At 46.8% G+C, this 21,747-nt stretch overlaps 1 protein-coding gene across 2 annotated transcripts in view; it reads right to left on the bottom strand.

The window, feature by feature from the left end:
- Positions 1 to 19,049, bottom strand: part of RABGAP1 (RAB GTPase activating protein 1) — a 61,963-nt gene extending 42,914 nt beyond the window's left edge. The window contains exons 1-11 of one of the 2 annotated variants that reach the window (XM_087704582.1): positions 18,911 to 19,049; positions 18,420 to 18,625; positions 16,208 to 16,382; positions 15,763 to 15,920; positions 15,362 to 15,472; positions 14,308 to 14,374; positions 14,075 to 14,177; positions 12,115 to 12,284; positions 10,744 to 10,918; positions 9,721 to 9,814; positions 7,629 to 7,779 (exon numbers count right to left, since the gene is read on the bottom strand). In XM_087704582.1, coding sequence (XP_087560708.1) covers positions 7,629 to 7,779; positions 9,721 to 9,814; positions 10,744 to 10,918; positions 12,115 to 12,284; positions 14,075 to 14,177; positions 14,308 to 14,374; positions 15,362 to 15,472; positions 15,763 to 15,920; positions 16,208 to 16,382; positions 18,420 to 18,589 — 1,374 coding nt within the window. In that variant the 5' untranslated portion in view covers positions 18,590 to 18,625; positions 18,911 to 19,049. Of the gene's footprint in view, positions 1 to 7,628; positions 7,780 to 9,720; positions 9,815 to 10,743; positions 10,919 to 12,114; positions 12,285 to 14,074; positions 14,178 to 14,307; positions 14,375 to 15,361; positions 15,473 to 15,762; positions 15,921 to 16,207; positions 16,383 to 18,419; positions 18,626 to 18,910 lie in introns of those variants that run through there. The other variant, XM_087704581.1, reaches the window with a different exon arrangement.
- Positions 19,050 to 21,747: the final 2,698 nt, after the last annotated feature.

Consider the following 21,747-nt stretch of genomic DNA (forward strand, 5'->3'; position numbering starts at 1 on the left):
CCAGTCCCCTCATCATCCTGGTTGCTCTTCTCTGCCCTCTTTCTAGAGTCTCAACCTTTATAGTATGACCAAAACGTGGATGCAGTACTCTAGGTGTCCTCTGGGCACGTGTGAAGGTGTGGTTTTTTCCCCCCTCTTTTTCTTAGACTTGTAAACTGGTTAAATGAAGAAAAAAATCAGGAGGAAAGGAAACACCAGCTTGGGTTCAATCTCAGAGCTGATGCGAAGCTGCTTCAGGATCCCTGTGAGGTGCACCCTGTCGTTTGTTCATGGAGCAACTGCGGAGAAAAATGCTGGATGGGGCTTGGAGCAAAGAACAGCTGGCGCATGTCCCGCACAAAGGCCCCTCTGTTGAGGGGGCAATGGGGAAGGACTGCTTTCCAGACAAGAAGCTCCCTCCCAGTGGAAGTTACAGGAGGGCTCCACTGAAGGGAAAGCTTCCCCTTGCACAGCCGTGATCGTCGTTCCTGGCTCTAGAGGGCGGTGCTCATCTCCGTTTCAAAGCCGAAGAGCCATCGCTCTCTAAAGACTTCTCCGTGGTCATGTGGCTGGCATGACTCAACGCCGAAGACGCACGGAACGCTGTTCCCTTCCCACCAAAGGTGGTTCCTATTTTTCTACTTGCATTTATTTACGTGCTTTCGAATTGTGAAGTTGGCAGAAGCTGGGACGAATCATGGGAGCTCACTCCGTTATGCGGCACTGGGGATTCGAACCGCCAAACTACCGACTTTTCTGATCGACAAGCTTAGCATCTTAGCCACCTTCTGCTCCACTTACAATTCATTTAGTGACCATTCAAAGCTACAACGGCCCCGCAACTTACAACCGTTTTTCCACACTTAACGACCACCGTTGCAGCATTCCCCGGGATCCAAATTCAAACGCTTGCCCACTGGCCCGTATTTGTGACAGCTGCAGTGTCCTGGGGCAGTATATCACATGATCCCTTTTTTTGCAACCTTCCTGAGAAGCAAAGTTAATGGGGGAGCCATATTCACTTAAGGACCGCGCTCCCAATCTAACAACTGCAGTGAGTCACAAGGAAAGTCATCAAATGGGGCGAAACTCAGCCAATTTCTCACTTACTAACAGACATTTGGGGCTCGATGGTGGCCATAAACCCAAAACTCCCTGTAATCACATTCCTGCAGATAATCAGATTAACAGAGTTGGGAGGGACCATGCAGGTCATCTAGTCCAACCCCTCTGCCCAAGCAGGAGACCCTACACCTGGCCACTACCTAGGATTGAACACACAACCTCCCGATTGTGAGGCAAGAGCTCCACCACTAGGCCACAGCAGCAGGTGCATCTCTCTGTGGCGTTGCACTGATCCCTTTTGCAACATCGGTTCCTCAATAGCCTGGTGGAAACCCCCTTGCTCCATTGCTTCCGGGATTTTGGGGGCTCCCAGACGAATAAGCACAGAGAAAGCCAAGTGGAGTTTGGGTTCCCAAGTGCCAGGGCAGGGGAACGAGGGCTTGGGCAGAAGACGACGCAGGAGCTGGCAGCAGAGTCGGACAGTGAGGAGGTTGGGGAGGAACCTGGGCAAGTCCTGGAGTCTTGGAAAGGCTCTGATGAGGGCTCTGTGTCGGAGGCAGAGAGGGGGCCAGGGCCATCCGACAGTTATCAGCTGCCACCAGAGTCAGACATCAGTGAGGCAGAAGAACAGCTGGAGCCTGTTCCCAGTGTGCGCATGCACAGAGCTGCCAGGAAGAGAGAATAGCTGAAGAACAAGGGTCGACTCGGGAGTAAGGCCACAGGTGGACGGTGAATGGCCCCTCCCAGAGGGAATAAAAGAGGAGCGAAAGGGGAGTGGAGTTTGCAGGAGACCATTAAATCGCTTAATTAGTGTGAAGATTTGTCCGTGACTCTCAGAGACTCCTTACAAAGCTTCTTGTACAGCTCGGCGTTTGGAAGATATCGGCCTGGCAGCTCTCCAAGCCTGATAAGGTCTGTGGTTGTCAATTCACCTTTGAAAGACTGTTGGCCAGGACTTTGCTGGAGGCGAATGAGAAGAATTCACCGTAGCTTAATAAAAAAGGGGTTTTGTCGGGACAAGGAGTCTGCTTCGTGATTTGGGGAAGCCCAGGGAAAATAAGGTGGTGTTACAACAGGTGGAAGGGATGGGAAATAAACCAACCCAAACTGTATTATTATAACCGATTAAATGAAATAATGACAAACGTAAAGAAGAATAACAATCATGTGAATGTATACTTAAAATGGTATGCAAGGAAATTAAAAAATAAAAAATTCTTTGGAAAAAAAATAATAAACAGCCGGTGCCAAGGAATAGTCAAACGCAAGGAACAATCCACTCATCTGGCCAACAAGCAAGCTTTCCCCGTGATGTATCGGCCTTCGCTGGGCATCAAGCAAGCTCGGAAGGCCTAATCCCTCACCCTCCTTCAGCTGTCTGGGTAATCCAGGCCAAGGTTCACTCAAGTAGGGCTATCAAGGGAAAGGACATGATTATGGCACTTACGACGACTTCCACTTCCGGCCGTTTGGAAGCCTTGTCGTTAAGAGGCCAAACCCAGCTCTTTCCCCCAAGCCTGCATCCCTCCTCAACCACCCACGTTTTTGTTGTTTTAAATTACATCAATTCCTCCCCATCGGCAATTTCCTTTTAAGAGAGGGGGGGAGGAAAGGAAGGAGGGAGGGAGAGAGGGAATAAAAGAGGAGCGAAAGGAGAGTGGGCTTTTGCAGAAAACAATTCGTTCGTTTGTTCGTTCGTTTCAGGAGCGTGAAGATCTGTCCGTGAATCTCACAGACATCCGACAGTTATCAGCTGCCTTCAGAGTCAGAGATCAGTGGGGCAGAAGAGCAGCTGGAGCCTGTTCCCAATTGTGTGCATGCACAGAGTTGCCTGGAGAAGGGAACATTTAAGGAACTGCCAACTCGGGAGTAAAGGCAGAGGTGGACGGTGAATGGCCCCTCCTATAGGAAATAAAGAGGAGTGGGCTTTTGCAGGAAACAATTCATTCGTTCCGTTCAATAAATTCAGGAGTGTAAAGATCTGTCCGTGAATCTCAGAGACTCTGTGCCCAGCCTTTCCTTGCACAGCACCTCATTGGGAAAATATTTACACGGCCGCTTTCCAAGCTAGATAAGGTCTGTGGTCATAAATACTCCTTTGAAAGACTGCCTGACAGGCCTTGGCTGAATGTGAATGAGAGGAATTCACATTTGTTTAATAAAAGGGATTGGGAGTAAAGCCACACCTTGGAGGTGATTGGCCCCTCCCATAGGAAATAAAAGAGGAGTGAAAGGGGAGGGGGCTTTTGCAGGAAACAATTTGTTCCTTTGTTCATTTCGGGAGTGTGAAGATCTGTCTGTGAATCTCAGAGACTCTGTGCCCAGCCTTTCCTTGCACAGCCCCTCATTGGGAAAATATTTACATGGCAGCTTCCCAAGGCAGATAAGGTCTGTGGTCATAAATACTCCTTTGAAAGACTCTTTGCCAGGCCTTTGCTGAAGGTGAATGAGAGGAATTTGCATTTGTTTAACAAAAGGGCTATTGTCAGGACCAGGACTCTGCCCTGTGCTTTCGGGGGAAGCCCAGGACGGAACAGCTGCGATCCAGAATTGAGGAAGGAAACGCTTGTTGCTGCATTGAACCCAACCGGGTTGGGTGTGGTTTCTAAATCAGCCAAGCAGGGCCAGGACACGAAGCCATTCTTCCTTCTAAATTAGCCCCACCCACCCCTGTAGCCCGGGCTTTTGTGAAGGTCCATTTCATCACCATAGAAAACCACCAAAGTCCCAAAGGTGTTTTTTCAGCAGGCAACTGGACTTTTCGTGTGCGTGTGTGTGTGTGTGTGTGTGTAGACATTTTGCTCAGTGGTGGGATTCAAATTTGTTTACTACTGGTTCTGTGGGCATGTCTCGGTGGGCATGGCAGAGGAAGGATACTGCAAAATCCCCATTCCCTCCCAATCAGCTGGGACTCAGGAGGCAGGGCCAGCCAGAGGTGGTATTCTTATTCTACTCTACTCTATTCCTATGACTATCATTAAATGTTGTATCTTATGATTCGTGAGGAATGTATCTTGTCTTTTATGTACACTGAGAGCTTCTGCAACAAAGGCAAATTCCTTGTGTGTCCAATCATACTTGGCCAATAAAGAATTTCTATTCTATCCCTTATTCTATTCTATACCTTATTCTATTCTATTGTTATTGCTATTCTATTCTATTCTTCTATTCTATTCTATCCCTTATTCTATTATATTTTGTTCTATTCTATTCTATTCTGCATTCTATTTTATTCTGCATTCTATTCTGTTCTGTTTCACAGGGGCCTTCTGCTGGGATTCTTGGAAAAGCCTTTGGGGCAGGTTAAAGGTCTCTCATGGGCCACCCCCTCACGCATTCGAGGCCTTAACCTCCCCAAAGCTCTTGGCACTGGGCTAGAAACCAAGTGAGGGGTGGGGTTTTTGCATCCTCCCACTGGCTGCAGATCTTAAAAACCATGATATTTTATGCAGTTTCCTTGATGTCATTTTAAAAAAAACTCATTTTTTTTTAAAAAATGCACTCACGGCTGAATAAACGCATGCAAGGAAAGGAACAGGGAAAGGGTGACTTTCAGCACAGCCCAAATGCCAGGGAATCTGTGGGTACTTTCTCACCAAAACTGAATCAGATTCCTGCTGAGTAATCTATCTATCTCTGTCTCTGTCTCTGTCTCTCTCTCTCTATATACACACACACACACACACACACACACACAAACATATACATACATACATACATACATACATACATATATGAAAATGTGTCTCTCTGTCTCTCTATCTCTGTCTCAGGCCTGCAGTCATATTCCTTTTAGGATTTTTGACCTGCCACACTCTCTCTTATTTTACTATACTGTTTCATTAGTGGGGTAATTGGGAGGGGGAATAGTAAGGAGTAGAATAGCAGAATGTGTTGTTGTCAAAATAAAACATTCCTTTCCAGAAGCCCAAGGTCATCCTTTGTCTCTGCGCCTGACCGGAAGTAGATGGATGGAAATGCCAGTCTGGCAGTGGAAGATTGGAGCATGGGATGGACTTGTGGGTGTGGGGGCAAGATCATGAATTTTCAACTGGGTGGAAAACCCGGGAAGCTTTCAGATTCGGGTTTCCCACAGATGTGCCAACATGTCTCTCTTAATAAATTGGGACTTTGAGGAAACCTCTGCCTTGGACTTTGATTTAATTCTGGATGATATTTGGAACGCTGACATTCTCTCTCTCTCTCCCTCCCTCTCTCTCTCTCTCATTCTCTCTCTATATATCATTCTCTCTCTCTCTGTGTGTGTGTGTGTGTGTGTGTGTGTGTGTGTGTGTGTGTGTTTTCCAGCATAACTCTGGAAGGCCTCGAGCAGTTTCAATCAAACTTGGTTAACAGATGACTTACACTCTGGAAACAAATACTGTGGGGGTAAGACACCCCTAACACCCCTTGGTGTGTGTGTGTGTGTGTCCCTGTGTGTGTGTGTGTGTGTGTGTGTTTGTGTCCGCGTGTGCGTATGCTTATGTTCCAGTAAAACTCCAGAACGTCTTGGCCTTGAGGTACTGAGGATCGAACTGCTGGCAGTGGGCAGAGTTAGCCTGAAATACTGGCATTCTGACAATGAGGGAGGGAGGGAAGGGTGAAGGAAGGCAGGAAGGGAGAGAGGGAGGGAAGGGTGAAGGAAGGCAGGAAGGGAGGGAGGGAGGGAGGGAGGGAGGGAGGAAGGAAGGAAGGAAAAGGCTTATCAGAATAACTGCCAATTCTTGACCTTGCAAACAGATTTTGTAAAAGGAAGATGAATGGTCAGGTTTTCTCCCCTGTCCTTTTAAGATTGTTTTCTGCTTAATAGCAATAGCCCTTAGACTTATATACCGCTTTACACTGCCTCTCTAAGTGGTTTACAGAGTCAGCCTCTTTCCCCCAACAATCTGGGTCCTCATTTGACCCACCTCGGAAGGACAGAAGTCAATCTTGAGCCTGGTGGGATTGAAATGCCAAATTGCAGGCAGCCGGCAGGCAGCAGAAGGAGCCTGCAGTACTGCGCTCTGACCACTGCGCCACCCCACCGTGACTTATCCCCAAATTCAAACTGCTGGCCTCCCAAGACCTCAGATTCAACAGCATTTTCTGGTAAAACTACAGAGCGCAACCAGGACATTCTAACAGTGGGATTTCTTTTACCAGCTCCCTGAGAAATCTCCCTGGGAAGCAGAGACATTTGACAAGCCTTCCACAGCCACAGACTGGAAAAGCGACGGGCTGGAGGAGCAAACGCCTTGCTAAATGAAGATGAGACACCATGTCCTTCAACATGAGACAGCAGGGATGCTTAAAGGTAAAGGTTCCACTCCCACATCTGTGTAGTGGTTCCTGACTCTAGGGGGTGGTGCTCATCTCCGTTTCAAAGCCGAAGAGCCAGCGCTGTCCGAAGACGTCTCCGTGGTCATGTGGCCAGCATGGCTCAACACCAAAGGCACACAGAATGCTGTTCCCTTCCCACCAAAGGTGGTTCCTATTTTTCTACTTGCATTTTTTTACGTGCTTCCGAACTGCTAGGTTGGCAGAACCTGAGACGAGTCACGGGGCCTCACTCCGTTACACGGCGCTGGGGATTCGAACCACCAAGCTTTCTGATTGAGAAGCTCAGCATCTTAACCACTGAACCACCGTCCCTTGTGCTCCACTTACAAGAGTTCATTTAATGACCATTCAAAGCTACAACAGCCCCGCAAAAGGTGTCTTATGTCCGTTTTCACACTTAACGGCCGTTGCAGCATTCCCCAGGGTCACGGGATCCAAATTCAAACGCTTGGTAACTGACTCGTATTTATGACGGCTGCAGCGTCCTTGGGGGGTGTGTGTATGTCACATGATCCCCTTTTGCGACCTTCTCGAGAAGCAAAGTTAATGGGGAAGCCAGATTCACGTACTGTATTTTTCGGACTATAAGATGCACCGGAGTATAAGACGCACCATGATTTTGAAGAGGTAATTTTTTTTAAAAAAAAGGTTTGCACACTCTGCAGGCTTCCCAAACTCTTTGCACGCCTCATTTTTTTTTTTTTTGCAAAAAAAAAAGGGGGGGGTCATGCAGACCTTTGGGAGGTTCTTAGAGTGGTCCTGGGGGCTCCCCCCCCCAAACGAGCAAATAACGTCCTGTTTTTTGCAAAAAAAAAGGACATGCAGAGGCCTTGGGAGACTTGTAGAGTGCTCATGGGGGGTGGAGAGACAAGAATGAGCAAAAAGGGCCTGTTTTCTGCTTGTTTTTGCCCAGCCCGGACCCCAGGAGCACTTTGCAAGCCTCCCAAAGCCTCTGCACATCCATTTTTTGCAAAGGGGGCAGGGTTTCAGTAGGCAAAAAATGTCTATTCGGTGTATAAGACGCACTTAGATTTTCACCCTTTTTTGAGGGAAAAAGGTGCGTCTTATACTCCAAAAAATATGGTAATTGAAATTCTGCCTTAAAATGCCTCCAAAATTGTATTCCAGTTGTCCCAGGACCGGTCTCCTTGCTCGCTCTGTCTCCAAGCGGGTCCCAGAAGCCCACCAACCCGAGAAGCCCACCCAAAGGCCGCTGCGAAAGTATCTTCAGCCTAGCGTCTCCGTCCGGAAGCAAAACTCACCTTGGTAATGAGGATCCGGTATTTCTCCACCAAAAAATCGTTGTTGTGACATCCTGCCAGAAGCTGCCACACCTCTCCCCGGAGGGCTTCGGGAACGCCGCTCCTCACCAACGCAGACAAGGGTTTGGGCCGCACGCTCAAGTTCAAGTGCCTGGAAAGGAGGGAGGGACGGAGGGTGCATGAGTTCAGCTAGAGGCTTGGCACACCCCAGGGCAGGAAGGGGCAAGTTCCTTCTTGCCTCAACCGATCAGAAGCAGAATGGAATACAGCTGGAAGAGACCTTGGAGGTTTTCTAGTCCAACCCCCCCTGCTCAAGCAGGAGAATGTATACCATTTCAGGAAGGAAGGAAGTTGGAAGGGTCCTTGGAGGTTTTCTAGTCCAGCCCCCTGCTCAATCAAGAGAACCTATAACATTTTAGGAAGGAAGGAAGGAAGGAAGGAAGGAAGGAAGGAAGGAAGGAAGGGCGGGAGGGAGGAAGGGAAGGAAGGAAGGAAGGAAGGAAGGAAGGAAGGAAGGAAGGAAGGAAGGAAGGAAGGAAGGAAGGAAGGAAAGGACAAATCACGGGCCTACACTATTTCATATAAGTAAGTGTCCAGTCTTTTGTTAAAATCTTCTAGTGATGGAGCACCCAGGATTTATGGTAGCAAGTTGTTCCACTGCTTAATCGTCCTCACTGTTAGGAAGTTTCTCCTTAATTCCAGGTTGCTTCCCTCTTTGATTAGTTTCCATCCGTTGTTTCTTGTCCTGCCCTTCAGTACTTTGGAGAATAGCTTGACTCCTTCTTCTCTGGGGCAACCCTCAAATACTAAAATACTGTTACCATGTTGCCCCTAATTCTTCTTTTCTTTAGACTAGCCAAACTCAAACCCTGCAACCGTTCTTTGTGTGTTTTAGCCTTCTAAGCCTTTAATCCCCGTAGTTGCTCTTCTCTGAACTTCCCCCAAAGTGTCAACCTCTTTTTTGTAATGTGGGGACCAAAATTGGTTGCAGGATTCCAAGTGTGGCCTCACTAGGGTTTTATAAAGCAGTACTAATAGTTCGTGCGATCTTGATTCTTTGGCTCTGTTTATGCTGCCCAGGATTGTATTAGCGTTTTTGGGTGGTGGCTACGCACGGCTGGCTCCATCAGCAGGGTCTTTTTCAAGGGCAAAGAGAGGAGGGGGCAGATCAGTGACTTCCTAGAGGGAGGGAGGTGGGCTATGCATGTAAGAAAGAGCTGAGCAGAAGGACAGTCATGATGGCACCTCCCTTCTGCAAATCGCAAAGAATTTGGCTCATTCAACAAGGGGAGTGGCTGTATTAGAATGGAATAGAATAGGAATAGAATAGAAAAAAATGCAGAATAGAATAGGGATAGATAGAATAGAACAGAGAAAAATGCAGAATATAATAGAAAAAAGTGCAGAATAGAATAGGAATAGAATAGAAAAAAATGCAGAATAGAATATGAATAGAATAGAATAGGAGAGAAATGCAGAATAGAATAGAATAGGAAAAGAATAGAATAAAGAAAAATGCAGAATAGAAGAGAATAGAGAATAGAAGAGAAGAGAACAGAAAAAATGCAGAATAGAATAGAGAATAGAGAAAAATGCAGAATAGAATAGAGAATAGAGAAAAATGCAGAATAGAATAGAGAATAGAGAAAAATGCAGAATAGAATAGGAATAGAAGAGAAAAATGCAGAATAGAATAGAGAATAGAATAGAACAGAGAAAAATGCAGAATAGAATAGAGAAAAATGCAGAATAGAATAGGAATAGAAGAGAAAAATGCAGAATAAAATAGAGAATAGAGAAAAATGCAGAATAGAATAGAGAATAGAAGAGAAAAATGCAGAATAGAATAGAGAATAAAATAGAACAGAGAAAAATGCAGAATAGAAGAGAGAAAAATTCCGAATAGAACAGAGAAAAATTCCGAATAGAATAGAATAGGATTCTTTATTGGCCAAGTGAAACTGGACACACAAGAAATTTGTCTGTTGTCTGTTGTCTATTGGGGCTTGGCCTCCCTGCCCCTCTTCTCCTGACAGGATAATCTGAACTAGGCCAATTCTGGAACATAGACCGCAGGGGGCAGAGTGCTTACCACTTGGAAAGTAGGTCTCCCCACGTCTCCAGGATCTTTTCTGCACACTCTTTAGAGACGTCCCCGGAGCCACTGAGCAGAGGCTCATCGTTATCTGCAAAAGACGAGGAGAGGATCAGGGAAAGGGGGAAAAGCACAAGCCGCCAAAACCCCGGCCCACAGCAGGGAGCCACTCTTCCACGGGCCATGCTCTCAGGTCTCCCATCTTTGGCTTGGCGCCTCGCTGGCATCTGTTCTGACCGACGCTTCCCGAGAGCCTGAAGCAAACTCCTGGTCCCAACAAAAATCCCTTTTATGAATTAACTGTGGATTCTGCTCATTCACCTCCAGCAAAGTCTTTCAAGGGAGGATTTACAGTCACAGACCTTATCTGGCTTGGAGAACTGCCAGGCTGAGATCTGCAAAACTTGGCAAGGAGTCTCGGAGAGTCACAAACCAATTAAGTGAAATAATTGTCTCCTGCAAACTCCACTCTCCTTTGCTCCTCTTTTATTTCCTCTGGGAGGGGCCATTCACTGCCCACCTGCGGCCTTACTCTCAAGTCAACCCCTGTTCCTTAGCTGTTCCCTTCGTCTGGCGGCTCTGCACTTGACGCCCCGCTGGCATCGGTTCTGATCGAGGCTTCCCGAGAGCATGAAGCAAACTCCTGGTCCCGACAAAACCCCCTTTTATTAATTTACTGTGAATTCCAGGACTGTTTTTACCTCCGGAGCTTGGGGGAGGCCGTTTTCACCCTCCCGGAGGCTCAAGAAAAGCCTCCAGAGCCTCCGGAAGGCGAAAAATGGGCCTCCCAGAAGTTCCAGAAACAAGCCCGTTTCCAGCCTTCGGAGCCCTGGGGAAGGCTTTTTTTGCCCTCCCAGAGGCTCGAAGAAAACCTCCAGAGCTTGGGGAGGGTGAAAATGCCCCTTCCCACCATGATGCAGGAGGCCGCGTAGTTCACCCCCCTCCCCGGCCACGCCCAACCAGCAACCGAGCAGAGAACCGGTTGCTAACATTTTTCAATCCCACCCGAGTCTACCTTACCTTCCTCTTCGTCATCCTCAGGAGGGGAGGGGATCATAGAGCCTTGGGATCCGGACTGGGGGAGTCGGATGGCGGGGCTGGCCGTGGTTTTCCTCCTCTCCCTTTGGGATTCGCTCTCCAGACACACCACTTCGTAGAGAGTGTCGGTGCTGGTCTTTCGGTCCTTCTGCTTGATCTGAACGACACAAAACACCCGTCGGATCGGTGGGCTTCAAAGCTTCACAGAAACGTCTCGGGGACCCAGGAGTGACCCACTTTAATTTTTCTTGTCTGGGTGGAGTTACATCTTCCCTCCAACCAACAAGCTAGGATCGCGATGACCAACCTATGGCATGCGGAGCCCTTTCTTAGGGCACACGAAGCGTTGCCCTATTAACTCCAGCTCGCGCATGCCAGTGCGCACGCCAGCTGATTTTGGTCTTCATTTTCAACCATTTTTTGCCCTCTTCAGCCTCCGGAGCTCCGAAAAGCAACGCAACGCGCACACCGGAAATTCGGGAATGGACTTCTGGGTTGCCCGTAAGGCCGTTTTTCTCCCTCTGGAGGCTCAGGGAAGACTCCTGAAGCCTCCGGAGGGCGAAAAACGGCCCAATACGCAAACCAGAAGTCCGTTCCCGAATTTCCAGTTTGCGCGTATTCTATTCTATTCTGCATTTTTCTCCTATTCTATTCTATTCTATTCTATTTTATTCTGCATTTTTCCTATTCTATTCTATTCCTGTTCTATTCTATTCTATTCCTGTTCTATTCTATTCCTGTTCTATTCTATTCTATATTCTATTCTATTCTGCATTTTTCTCTATTCTATTCTATTCTCTATTCTATTCTGCATTTTTCTCTATTCTAGTCTATTCCTGTTCTATTCTATTCTGCATTTTTCTCTATTCTGCATTTTTCTCTAATATTCTATTCCTATTCTATTCTATTCTGCATTTTCTCTATTCTATTCTCTATTCTATTCTGCATTTTTCTCTATTCTATTCTGCATTTTTCTCTATTCTATTCTAGTCCTATTTTATTCTGCATTTTTCTCCTATTCTATTCTATTCCTGTTCTATTCTATTCCTGTTTTCTGTTCTGTTCTGTTCTATTCTATTCTAGAAAGCTTCTGGAGCCTGGGGAGGGCAAAAACAGGTGCACCATGCTATCCTGTGGCAAAAGTGGGGAGAGGGCGAGGGTCACGTGCGCATGGGCAGGGGGGGGGTCATATGCATGCACGGGGGAGGGCACATACAATTATGGGTGTAGGCACGAGCGCACACGACCCTTCCACGCTCCAGCCACTTTTGGCCTGCAATGGCAAAAAGGTTAGCCATCGCTGGGATAGGATTTAGGGCGGGAGGAGGGAAGGGAGGGGCTCAGCGGTCTCACCTGCTTCAATTTTAGGAAGAAGTTTTCCGTCGAGCTTCTCTTGCTGAAAGGCCAGTAGAGCCTCTCGTTCGGGGGACAGACGCGGACTTTGCTCTCCAGGAGGAAGCGGACGGGCTCCTGCACCTCCGTAATCACCAAATCCACCGCTGTGGTCAGGAAGAGCACCTTGTCTGCAGAGGAGGAGGAAGAAGAGAAGGGCAAAACCTAATGGTCAGAGAATGGACTGCAGCTGTAAAATGAAATGTCAGGGTTCCAAATAGCATCCAAAATTAAATCAGAGTCCGAGGCAAAGTATTCCTCGAAGTTCTAATTTATTAAGAGAGCCATGTTGGCACATCTGGGAAAACCCGAATCTGAAAGCTTCCTGGTTTCCCCACACAGTTGGAAGTTCAAGATCTTGCTCCCCACACCCACAAGTCCATCCCATGGTCCGATCGCCCACTGCCGTGCTGGCAGCTTCCACCCCATCCAATTTTGGTCAGGTGCAGAGGTGCAAAGACAAAGGATGACCTTGGCTTTCTAGAAAGAATGTTGTTATGGCTACATAACATCCAACTCTGTACAATCTCCCCTCCCATTTTCCCACCATAGAAAATGAATAGTAGAAAGTGTGGCAGGCCGAAAGTCCAAAAGAAAAGATGGCTTGCAGACCGGATAGTTACAACCGCAGTAGAAAACCATGACTTATGATTGTTTTTCACACTTACGACCACACCGAAAGTGTGGCAGGCCTGAGATCCACAAGAAATCTGTAGGCCTGACATGAAATGTGTTAACTGTTAATGATATGTAGCTAACTAAGATGTGAGGAAATTATATTAATATTATTAATTGTGGATAATTAAAGTTAAATGCTTATTATATCAAAATTGAATTTGAGGATGTATGCTACCTATAGTAAAAATAGAATAACGGATGAAAAAATGAAATGATAAATTTGGTTTAACTTTGAAGGGGCAAATAATGGAATTGTTTATGTATTAACAAGAAAGTAAGTCTAAGATGAAAAATATGGAAAGAAAACAATATGGCTGAAATTGGAAATGGAAATACGACGTAAAATGAATTATGTATATGAGAGGACGTTAAAGGGGAAAACCCAGGCAACACTTTGTTTTTAACAGAAGTTAAAATTTGTAACAAAAAATCTTCTTCTCATATTCTCCTATTGGTTTCTTACAATTTATCAATGGTTGTTTGTAACTTATGATTAATGATTGTAACTATTATTTATGGCCTATGACCTATGACTTGCCGTTTATATATATACACTGTTAGCTCTGCACCAGACACAAAAATCCTTGTGCGTTCAATTAGACTTGGCCAATAAAGAATTCTATTCTATTCTATTCTATTCTATTGTGATTTCTATTCTATTCAGTAATTCTATTCTATTATACTGTTAATTCTATTCTGTAATTGTTGCATTCCGTTCTATTCCATTCTATTATGTAATTTTATTCTATTTTGTAATTCTATTCTATTCTGTAATTGTATTCTATTCTGTAATTCTTTTCTATTCTGTAATCCTATTCTATTGTTCTGCTCTATTCCATTGTAATTCAATTCTATTCTGTAATTCTATTCTATTGTTCTGCTCTATTCCATTGTAATTCAATACTATTCTATTCTGTAATTCTATTCTATTGTTCTGCTCTATTCCATTGTAATTCAATACTATTCTATTCTGTAATTCTGTTCTATTCCATAATTTTATTTTATTCTATAATCCTATTCTGTAATTCCTTTCTATTGTTCCATTTTATTCTATTCTATTGTAATTCAATACTATTCTATTCTATTGTTCTGTTCTATTAATTCTCTTCTATTGTAATTCTCTTCTCTTCTGTCCTGTTCTATCTGTCTTACTCTACTCTAATCTATTCGATTCGGTAATTCTATTCAATTCCAGCCCATTCCCATGGATTGGGGTGGCACTACCACCCGGGCACTCACGAACCTTTGGGCGTTTCCTCATTCACTATTTGGAAGTGCGGAGACTTGGTGTTCCAACTCCCGGTAATGATGTACGATTTCCCATCTGAGCTTTTCCCCATCGACTCCTAAGAGAGCAGCAGAGAGACCGGGATGGAACACGGCACGCCCCAGCAGGCATGCGGTTGGGGGGGGAGGGAGGGGGCACCTCAGGAGGGAGACCGAGGGCGCGGGGTGAGGAACAGGAGGGCCGCTTACCAAATCCAGCAAATGCATGTCTCCGCTCTGCACATCTTTCCCAGGACTGAGAAGGAGGCCAAAACATCTGGAAACATGAAGAAGGAGGAGATTAGCAAGACGGTGGACCGCGATCGAATCCAGAAGAAGCAAAGGGAGCCCACCCACCCCCACTTTGAGACTCTACTCTGAAAATTACGCCTCATTTTTTAGCCTGAAAAGGAGCACTAGGCTTCCCAGGACGGCTTTCCAGAACAGGTCCCGTATTTTTCAGACTATAAGATACACTTTTTTGTCTCCCAAAGGGGGTGAAAATGTCTGTGCGTCTTATAGACCAAATATTGCTGAAGCCTAACTGCCTAACCGCTGGCCATTTTATGGCCTCCACACACCCCATGTTTGGGCCTTTTTCAGCCCGTTTTTGGGACTTTTTTCAACTCATTTTCAAGACTTTTTTCAGCCCACTTTCTGGAGAAAACGGGCTGAAAAGTGTCTTGAAAAAGGGCAGGAAAAAACCTCCAAAACGGGATGAAAAAAGCCTAAAAAATGGGCCAAAAATGCCTCATAAAATGGGCCAGGAAAAGCTGAAAATGGACCTAAAAAAAGCCTAGAAAGGTTGAAAAAAGCCTTGAAAATGGGCAGAAAAAACCCTAGAAATGGGCCAAAAATGCCTCATAAAATGGGCCGGGAAAAGCTGAAAATGGACCTAAAAGAAGCCTAGAAAGGTTGAAAAAAGCCTAGAAAATGGGTCAAAAAAAGCCTCAATACGGGCCAAGAAAAGCCTCAAAAATGGGCCAAGAAAAGCCTCGTAAATGAGCCAAAAAGGCCTCAAAAATGGGTTGAAAAAAGTCTTGAAAACAGGCTGAAAACCCCTCAGAAATGGGCCAAGAAAAGACTAGAAAATGGGCTGAAAAAACCTTCAAAAACGGCTGGCTGGGGGATTCTGGGAGTTGAAGTCCACAGGACTTAAAGTCGCCACGGTTGAGAAACACTGGCATAGAGGAACAAGGAGATTGTTCTCTCACCTGGCTGGGTCTTAAGTACCAGTGCCGAGGCCCAACACGTGCTGCCTTACCTCTCGATGGCCAATTCTTTGTTAGTGGTCTGTTGCACGTAGATGACGATCTTCTTGTCGATCCCTTGCCGTAACTTGAAGCACTGCCTGTCTTTGTCTTTTGGAACAGCACTGGGGGGGAGAGAAGGAAAACCAAGAAGATTACATTCAAAGTTGAGGCAGTCCAGATGACTTCCGGATGTGACTCCCCCTTGTTCATTATCTCCTTTAGAAACCCCATAATCCCTTGCGGGGTGGAGTCTGGGCAACTGAATGAAGCTGGGTGTTTACTGGCCCCTTGCCCTTCCTGTTGCCAATGCTGAGTTTTTTCGAGCAGTATATTCTCAAGTGTGCCCAGAGAGTGAAATATCTGCCTCAAAATGGAAGCGTCCTTCGGCAAATGTTCCACAGGGAGCTGATACCTGAAGCAGCCTTTCCCATCGTCCTCCTTGATTTCCAGGGAGACCGAAAAGGTGAAGATGTCGCTGTCTGGCATCTCTGGAGTAACAGGGGCCGCGAGCGGGACTTGCTTGGCAGAACGGCGGAAAGCGGTGGCAAAACTGTACAGGATCCGGCTCACCTGAGGTGAAGAGGAGGAGAGGAAGGGAAGGAAGGGGAGGAGGAGAAGGAAGGAAGAAAAGAGAGGGGAGGGGAGGGAGGAATGAAGGAAGAAGGATGAAAGGAAGGAAGAAGGATGGAAGAAAGGGAGGAGGGAGAGAGAAGGGGAAGATGAGGAGAAGAGACGAGACGAGAAGAGAGAATAAGGATGGAGAAGGTGGAAGTCCAACCTCACATCCCAACGGAAGGAAGACACCTGCTTCCTGCCTAGGACCCCAGGCCCTCCCCAGCTCCACCCATTGAACTTACAGCTTCCTGGATCTCGCATCGGAAGACATGAATTCTGAAGAGCTCGGAGTTGTAATGGCTTTCCGTGAAAGCAAAGCAGTCGCTTTCCGGAGTCCCGTCATGACCCCGCACACAGAACAGGATCTTATAAATGGGATAGTTGGCTATTTCGGTGTTTGTTGGAGGCTCCAGCAACCTATGGGAGGGAGGAAACCCCACGCAGGGGTAAGAGCGAGGCAACGGGCTCGTTCATTTTATCCAACACAAGTTTTAAAGTACCGGGGTACCCCCAATTAGTCTAGGGCATGGGGTCTCCAAACTTGACAACTTTAAGGATCATGGATTCGCTAGGGAATTCTGGGAGTCATAAAGTTGCCAAGTTTGGAGATCCCTAGTCTAGGATATGTGTCTGTCCTGGTCACCTTTTACAGAGGCACGATTGAGAGTGTTTTAACAAACTGCATCCCTGTCTGGTTTGGTAGCACCAGCGCCTCAGAAAGAAAGTCCCTAAAGAGAGTAATGAAGACAGCAGAGAAGATTATAGGAAGCTCGCTTCCCATTATTCAGGATGCCACTTATAATCTCTATGTGATTATAAGAGCTCAAAGCATTGTTAGAGACCCCACGCACCCCTCCACGGTCTGTTTCTGTCGCTCCCCTCTGGGAGGAGGTTTCGAACTATTTCTAGCAGGACTACCCAAATCTGGGACAGCTTTCTTCCCTAGGCCATCCGCCTGGTAAACTTGCAAGATTTGTTGCTCTCGCCATGTACATTCGAACTAGACTGAGTTGTTTCTCTGTGTCATATATGTGCATATATGCATAATTTTGTACTTATCTATCTTATTTTTAGGGAGTGCAGGGGTGTCAAACTCAAGAGGTGCTTAGATGTGGCCCGTAGAGCTGGCCTGGAAATAGCAAAGGATCAGCCCACAGTGCCTCTGCTAGCAAAAACGAGGCCTGCTCCAGCACTAGGCCCCGCATGCTCTTCCCACTCTGAGATATCTCATGTGCATTTAATGACCTTTGCATTCTGTTAGGAATATAATCTAACGGTTGGGTTGACGATATATATAAATCATGTAACCATGTTGTACCTGTTGCTTTAAACATACTGTAAAATGTGATTGGTTGCTGTTTCCTCAATCAACCATAAGAGGGAGCCAGAATGACTGTTAGCTTTCTGTGCGTTAGATGCTGGGCTGATCTGATCTGAGTGTGTTGGAAGCTGGCTGTTAGAAAGTGTCGTGAGCTATTGTAAGTATTGCAATTGCTAGCAAACTTAGAGTACTGAACTGATTATATGATATTGTTATTTGGATTATCCCTTCACTGAGAGACATTGATGACTGATTGTCTTATCCGTGTATGACTTGGACTGTTCGATGGACTCTGATACCTCTATTTCCACGAAGGTAAAAGCCTATTTAAACTGCAGTGTCTCTGTATGCTGGTTTGTGTGTTCTCCAACACAACTCTCACAACGCTTCGCTGAACGTACTCGCTCTCCCAACGGGGAGCTTACCTAACACTTTCGATTAACAAACGCATTGGGGAAAGCAGGGAGTGATCACGTTCATTTAACGTGATTCAGTTCCAACGAATTCTCTGGTTACAAATGTAATTAGCAAGCCCTATTACATCCATCACGGATTACCTGTATAATATGAGGGAGGGTCTCGGGCAAGTCGTGCCATAGAACTTGGCTCCCACAGGTTTCCTCTCTCCCCCTCAAGTCCCCTTAAACAGGTCATGATTTTAAGGAAGGTCCAAATACTTGAGGCTACATACAGCCAACCACTTGTTTTAGCATGACTTAAGACTTAGAGTAACTTTATTGTCCCTTTGTAACACCAAAGGTGGTTCCTATTTTTCTACTTGCATTTTTGACGTGCTTTCAAACTGCTAGGTTGGCAGAAGCTGGGACAAGTGACGGGGGCTCACTCCGTTACGCGGCACTCGGGATTCGAACTGCCGAACTGCTGACCTTTCTGATCGACAAGCTCAGCATCAGCTTAGCCATTAAGCCACCTGATATTGTCACTTTGAATGCACACTCATCGGCCTACATCAAAATGAAATTTCATTCCATACAGCTCTCAAAGATTAACCCGCCTCCAATATACACTACATCAGGGGTATTAAACCTGGATTTCATTGACGGCCGCATCCGAGTTGTGTTTGACCTCAGAGGGACAGGGAGTGGGTGGGGGTGGTCACAGTGGGCATCTACCTCACGGTGCCCTCAGACACATTTGGCACAGAAAGCGTCACGTCCACAGAGGTCTGGCCTTGGCTCCGCAGGATGGCCATCATCCTCAGGGCCTCCACCTCGCTTCGGGGGGGCGTTGACTGAGGCGCAGCCCAAGTAAGTGAGTTTGCTGAAGACCACGCTGTCCTCATCGGCCACTGGGGTGAAGGGGCTGGAGTCCTCCGAATCTGCCAGCCCAGCCCCACCAAAAAAAAAGGAAAGAAGGAGTCAGCAGGGAAAGGGAAGGAAAGAAATGCATTTTATCATCATCTTCATATAACGACCACATAATAATCCCTTGCGGGGTGGAGTCTGGCCAACTGAATGGAACTGAGTGTTTACTGGCCGGATTCTGTTCCCTGTCGCCAATGCGGAGTTGTTTTTTCCCCCAGCAGATATATTCTCATTGTGCCCAGAGAGAGAAATACCTGCCTCTCCTCCTCCCACCTTCCTTAGCCTTGGTGGGAGCTCACCTCCCTGGGATGGCTTCACCGGGAGCCTCATTTCTGGCTTGGAGGGTCCCGTCACGGACACAGGGTTGATGGTGGAGGAGGCGGAGGCCTCAAGGAGAACCAGCTCGTCCCCTTCTCCGTCCTGGGAGGGGCTCCCTTCCTCCCCCTCCCGGTCATTGGAGGGGTCCTCCATGGGGGGATCCATTAGGATGTCTTCCAGTTCCTTCTGCAGCTGCTGCTCACTCCCATTTCCTACAATCTGGGGAAAGAGAAAACATTGGTGGATCTCGGCCAGATGCCCCGAGAGAAGTGAGGTGGCCATGAGGGAGTCAGGAAAACACGCATTTGCAGCTGGAAAAGAATACCGGTAGTCCCAGACTTACAGCAGTTCATGTAGTGACTATTCAAAGTGACAGCAGTGCTGAAAAAAACGGACTCAGGACCATTTCTCACACAACGGTGGCTGTAGCCTTGTGATCACGTGAATTTAAATTCGGATGCTGGACAACTGATTCGTATTTATGACGGTCGCAGTGTCCCGAAGCGTCCCTTCAGCGGCTTCCAGAAATCATGGGTGCTCCAACCCTGATTTTTTTCAGAAGAAGCTACACAGTCACTTATCTAAATTGATATAGCGTATTTTTCAGCATATAAGACATACCAAGGTTTTGAAGAGGCAAATTGGGGAAAAAAAAGGTTTTGCACTCTGCAAACCTCACAAAAACGGGTCCGGGTTTCTTTTTCCAAAAAAGGGCATGAACAACCCTTAGAAGGCTTGTAGAGTGTTCTGGGGGGGACGAGACAAAAACAATAAAAAACCAGCCCATTTTTCACAAAAACGGTCCCGTTTTTTGCCAAAAAATAAAAAGGGCATGGATAGCCCTAGGGGCTGGGGGGGGGGCAAAATTGAGCAAAAAACGGCCCATTTTTTGCTCATTTCTGCCTTCCCCAGACCCCAGGAGCACTCTGGAAGCCTCCTAAAGACTCTGCACGGCCATTTTGGTGAAGGGGGCGGGGGTTTGGGAGGCCAAAAATGCTGTATTCACCCAGATTTTCAGCCTCTTTTTTGAGGGAAAAGGGTGCATCTTATACTCTGAAAAATATGGTAGGTCCGTGATGGCAAACCTATGGCATGCGTGCCACCTGTGGCACGTGGAGCCTTCTCTGCGGCCACGTGAGCTGCCGCCCAGTTCAACTCCACCGTGCATGCATGCGTGTCTCCTGCCGGCCAGCTGATTTTCAGGTATCTGCCGTGAATGTGGGAGGCGTGTGCACATACACGTGGGAGAAGGGGCCACATGCGCACACGCAGAGAGGAGCATTGAGTGATGGGGTGCGCCCCATTTTTTTATCCCAGGCGTTTCAGGGAGGCCTTCTAGGGCCAAAACGGGGAACGGGAGGGGAAGTTGTGCACACATGCTCAGGGAGAGTGGGGGGTGTTGCAGGGCGCTTACAAGTGGATGCGCAGTGGGGTGTCATGCGAAGTGATGTCACGCTTGCATTGCATTATGGGTGTGTGCTGTTGCGCGCATGTTGCAAGGACAAAAAGGTTAGCCACCACTGGTTCTCCTGCTTCAGCAGAGGGCTGGACTAGAAGACCTCCAAGGTCCCTCCCAGTTGATTCCATTCTAACATTCTGTCCTTCTGACAACGGAATGGGGAAGCCAGGTTCATTTCCCTACCGTGTTACTAACCGAACAACCGTCGCAATTCCCTTCAGAAATGTGTCGTAAAAGGTCGTAAAAGGGCCACAAGTTCACTGGACAAATTTCTCACTTCGCCACATAAATTTTGAGCTGAATTGTGGCCGTTAAGTCGAGGACTAGCTATTTCTCTAGACGCAGCCGGCCAGCATTCGCCATGCTGATGTTAACCAAAAGACTTGAAAGCCAGCAATCGACACACACCAGGGGGTGGGTTGGTATCGGCATTACTGCCGGTCCATCACGCAAAAACTTTTGCGCGCCCTGCGCATGTGCATTTACAGCAAAAACGGTCTGCCCATGCGCAGAACGTTAGAAAAGGGGGGGGGGGATTATATTTCTGCAATGAAGATTGTTCTGCGCATGCACAGATCCCAAAATAAAGATGGCGCCGCCGACAACCGAACGGGGTGTGGGTGGCCGAGTGACTACCTACTTGGCTGAACTGGGCCAAACCGGTAGGAACGCACCTCCAGACACAACCCAATCAATATCTAATAAGACGCACACAACAGGCACTGTGTAAATACCACACGCGCAAAACAGCACACTCTGCTATCGTGTTTCCCCAAAAATATGACCTACCCTGAAAGTTAGTCCTAACTTAATTTTTACACTTACAATACAATACCTTCCATCTCCTGCATCCAATACAAGCGAACCGAGGAAGCTTCTAGAATCGCAAGCAATACTTTTCTGTTTTTCGTTCCTCCCCCCCCAATATATATATATATGTACATATACATATATGTACATATACATATATATGTACATATACATATACATATACATATACATATACATATATATATATATATTTATACATACATACATATACATATACATATACATATACATATACATATACATATATATGTCTCCCTTTATTTATTTATCAGCATAAATATAACAAATGTAATAAAAAGGCAACAGTAAAAGGAGGTGAAATTTCTCCCTGCCGGACGCTTCAGTGGCACAAATGCCTTCAGAATGAAGACGGGGGGGGGGGGAGCTTTTCATGGAAAGCAGGAAGGTTCGGCCTTGGAGCTGGGCTGGGCAAAGCCAAGGAGGTGGGGGGGAAGACGGGCTGGGAGTTGCTCCTCCAGCCAGGGAGACGTGTGCTGCCCTCCGCCTGGTTTTGTGGAATACAAGCTG

This window comes from Thamnophis sirtalis, unplaced genomic scaffold (assembly GCF_051295495.1).
Source record: "Thamnophis sirtalis isolate CommonGarterSnake01/CBP01778 unplaced genomic scaffold, rThaSir2_p1.2 scaffold_2, whole genome shotgun sequence".
NCBI lineage: Eukaryota > Metazoa > Chordata > Lepidosauria > Squamata > Natricidae > Thamnophis > Thamnophis sirtalis.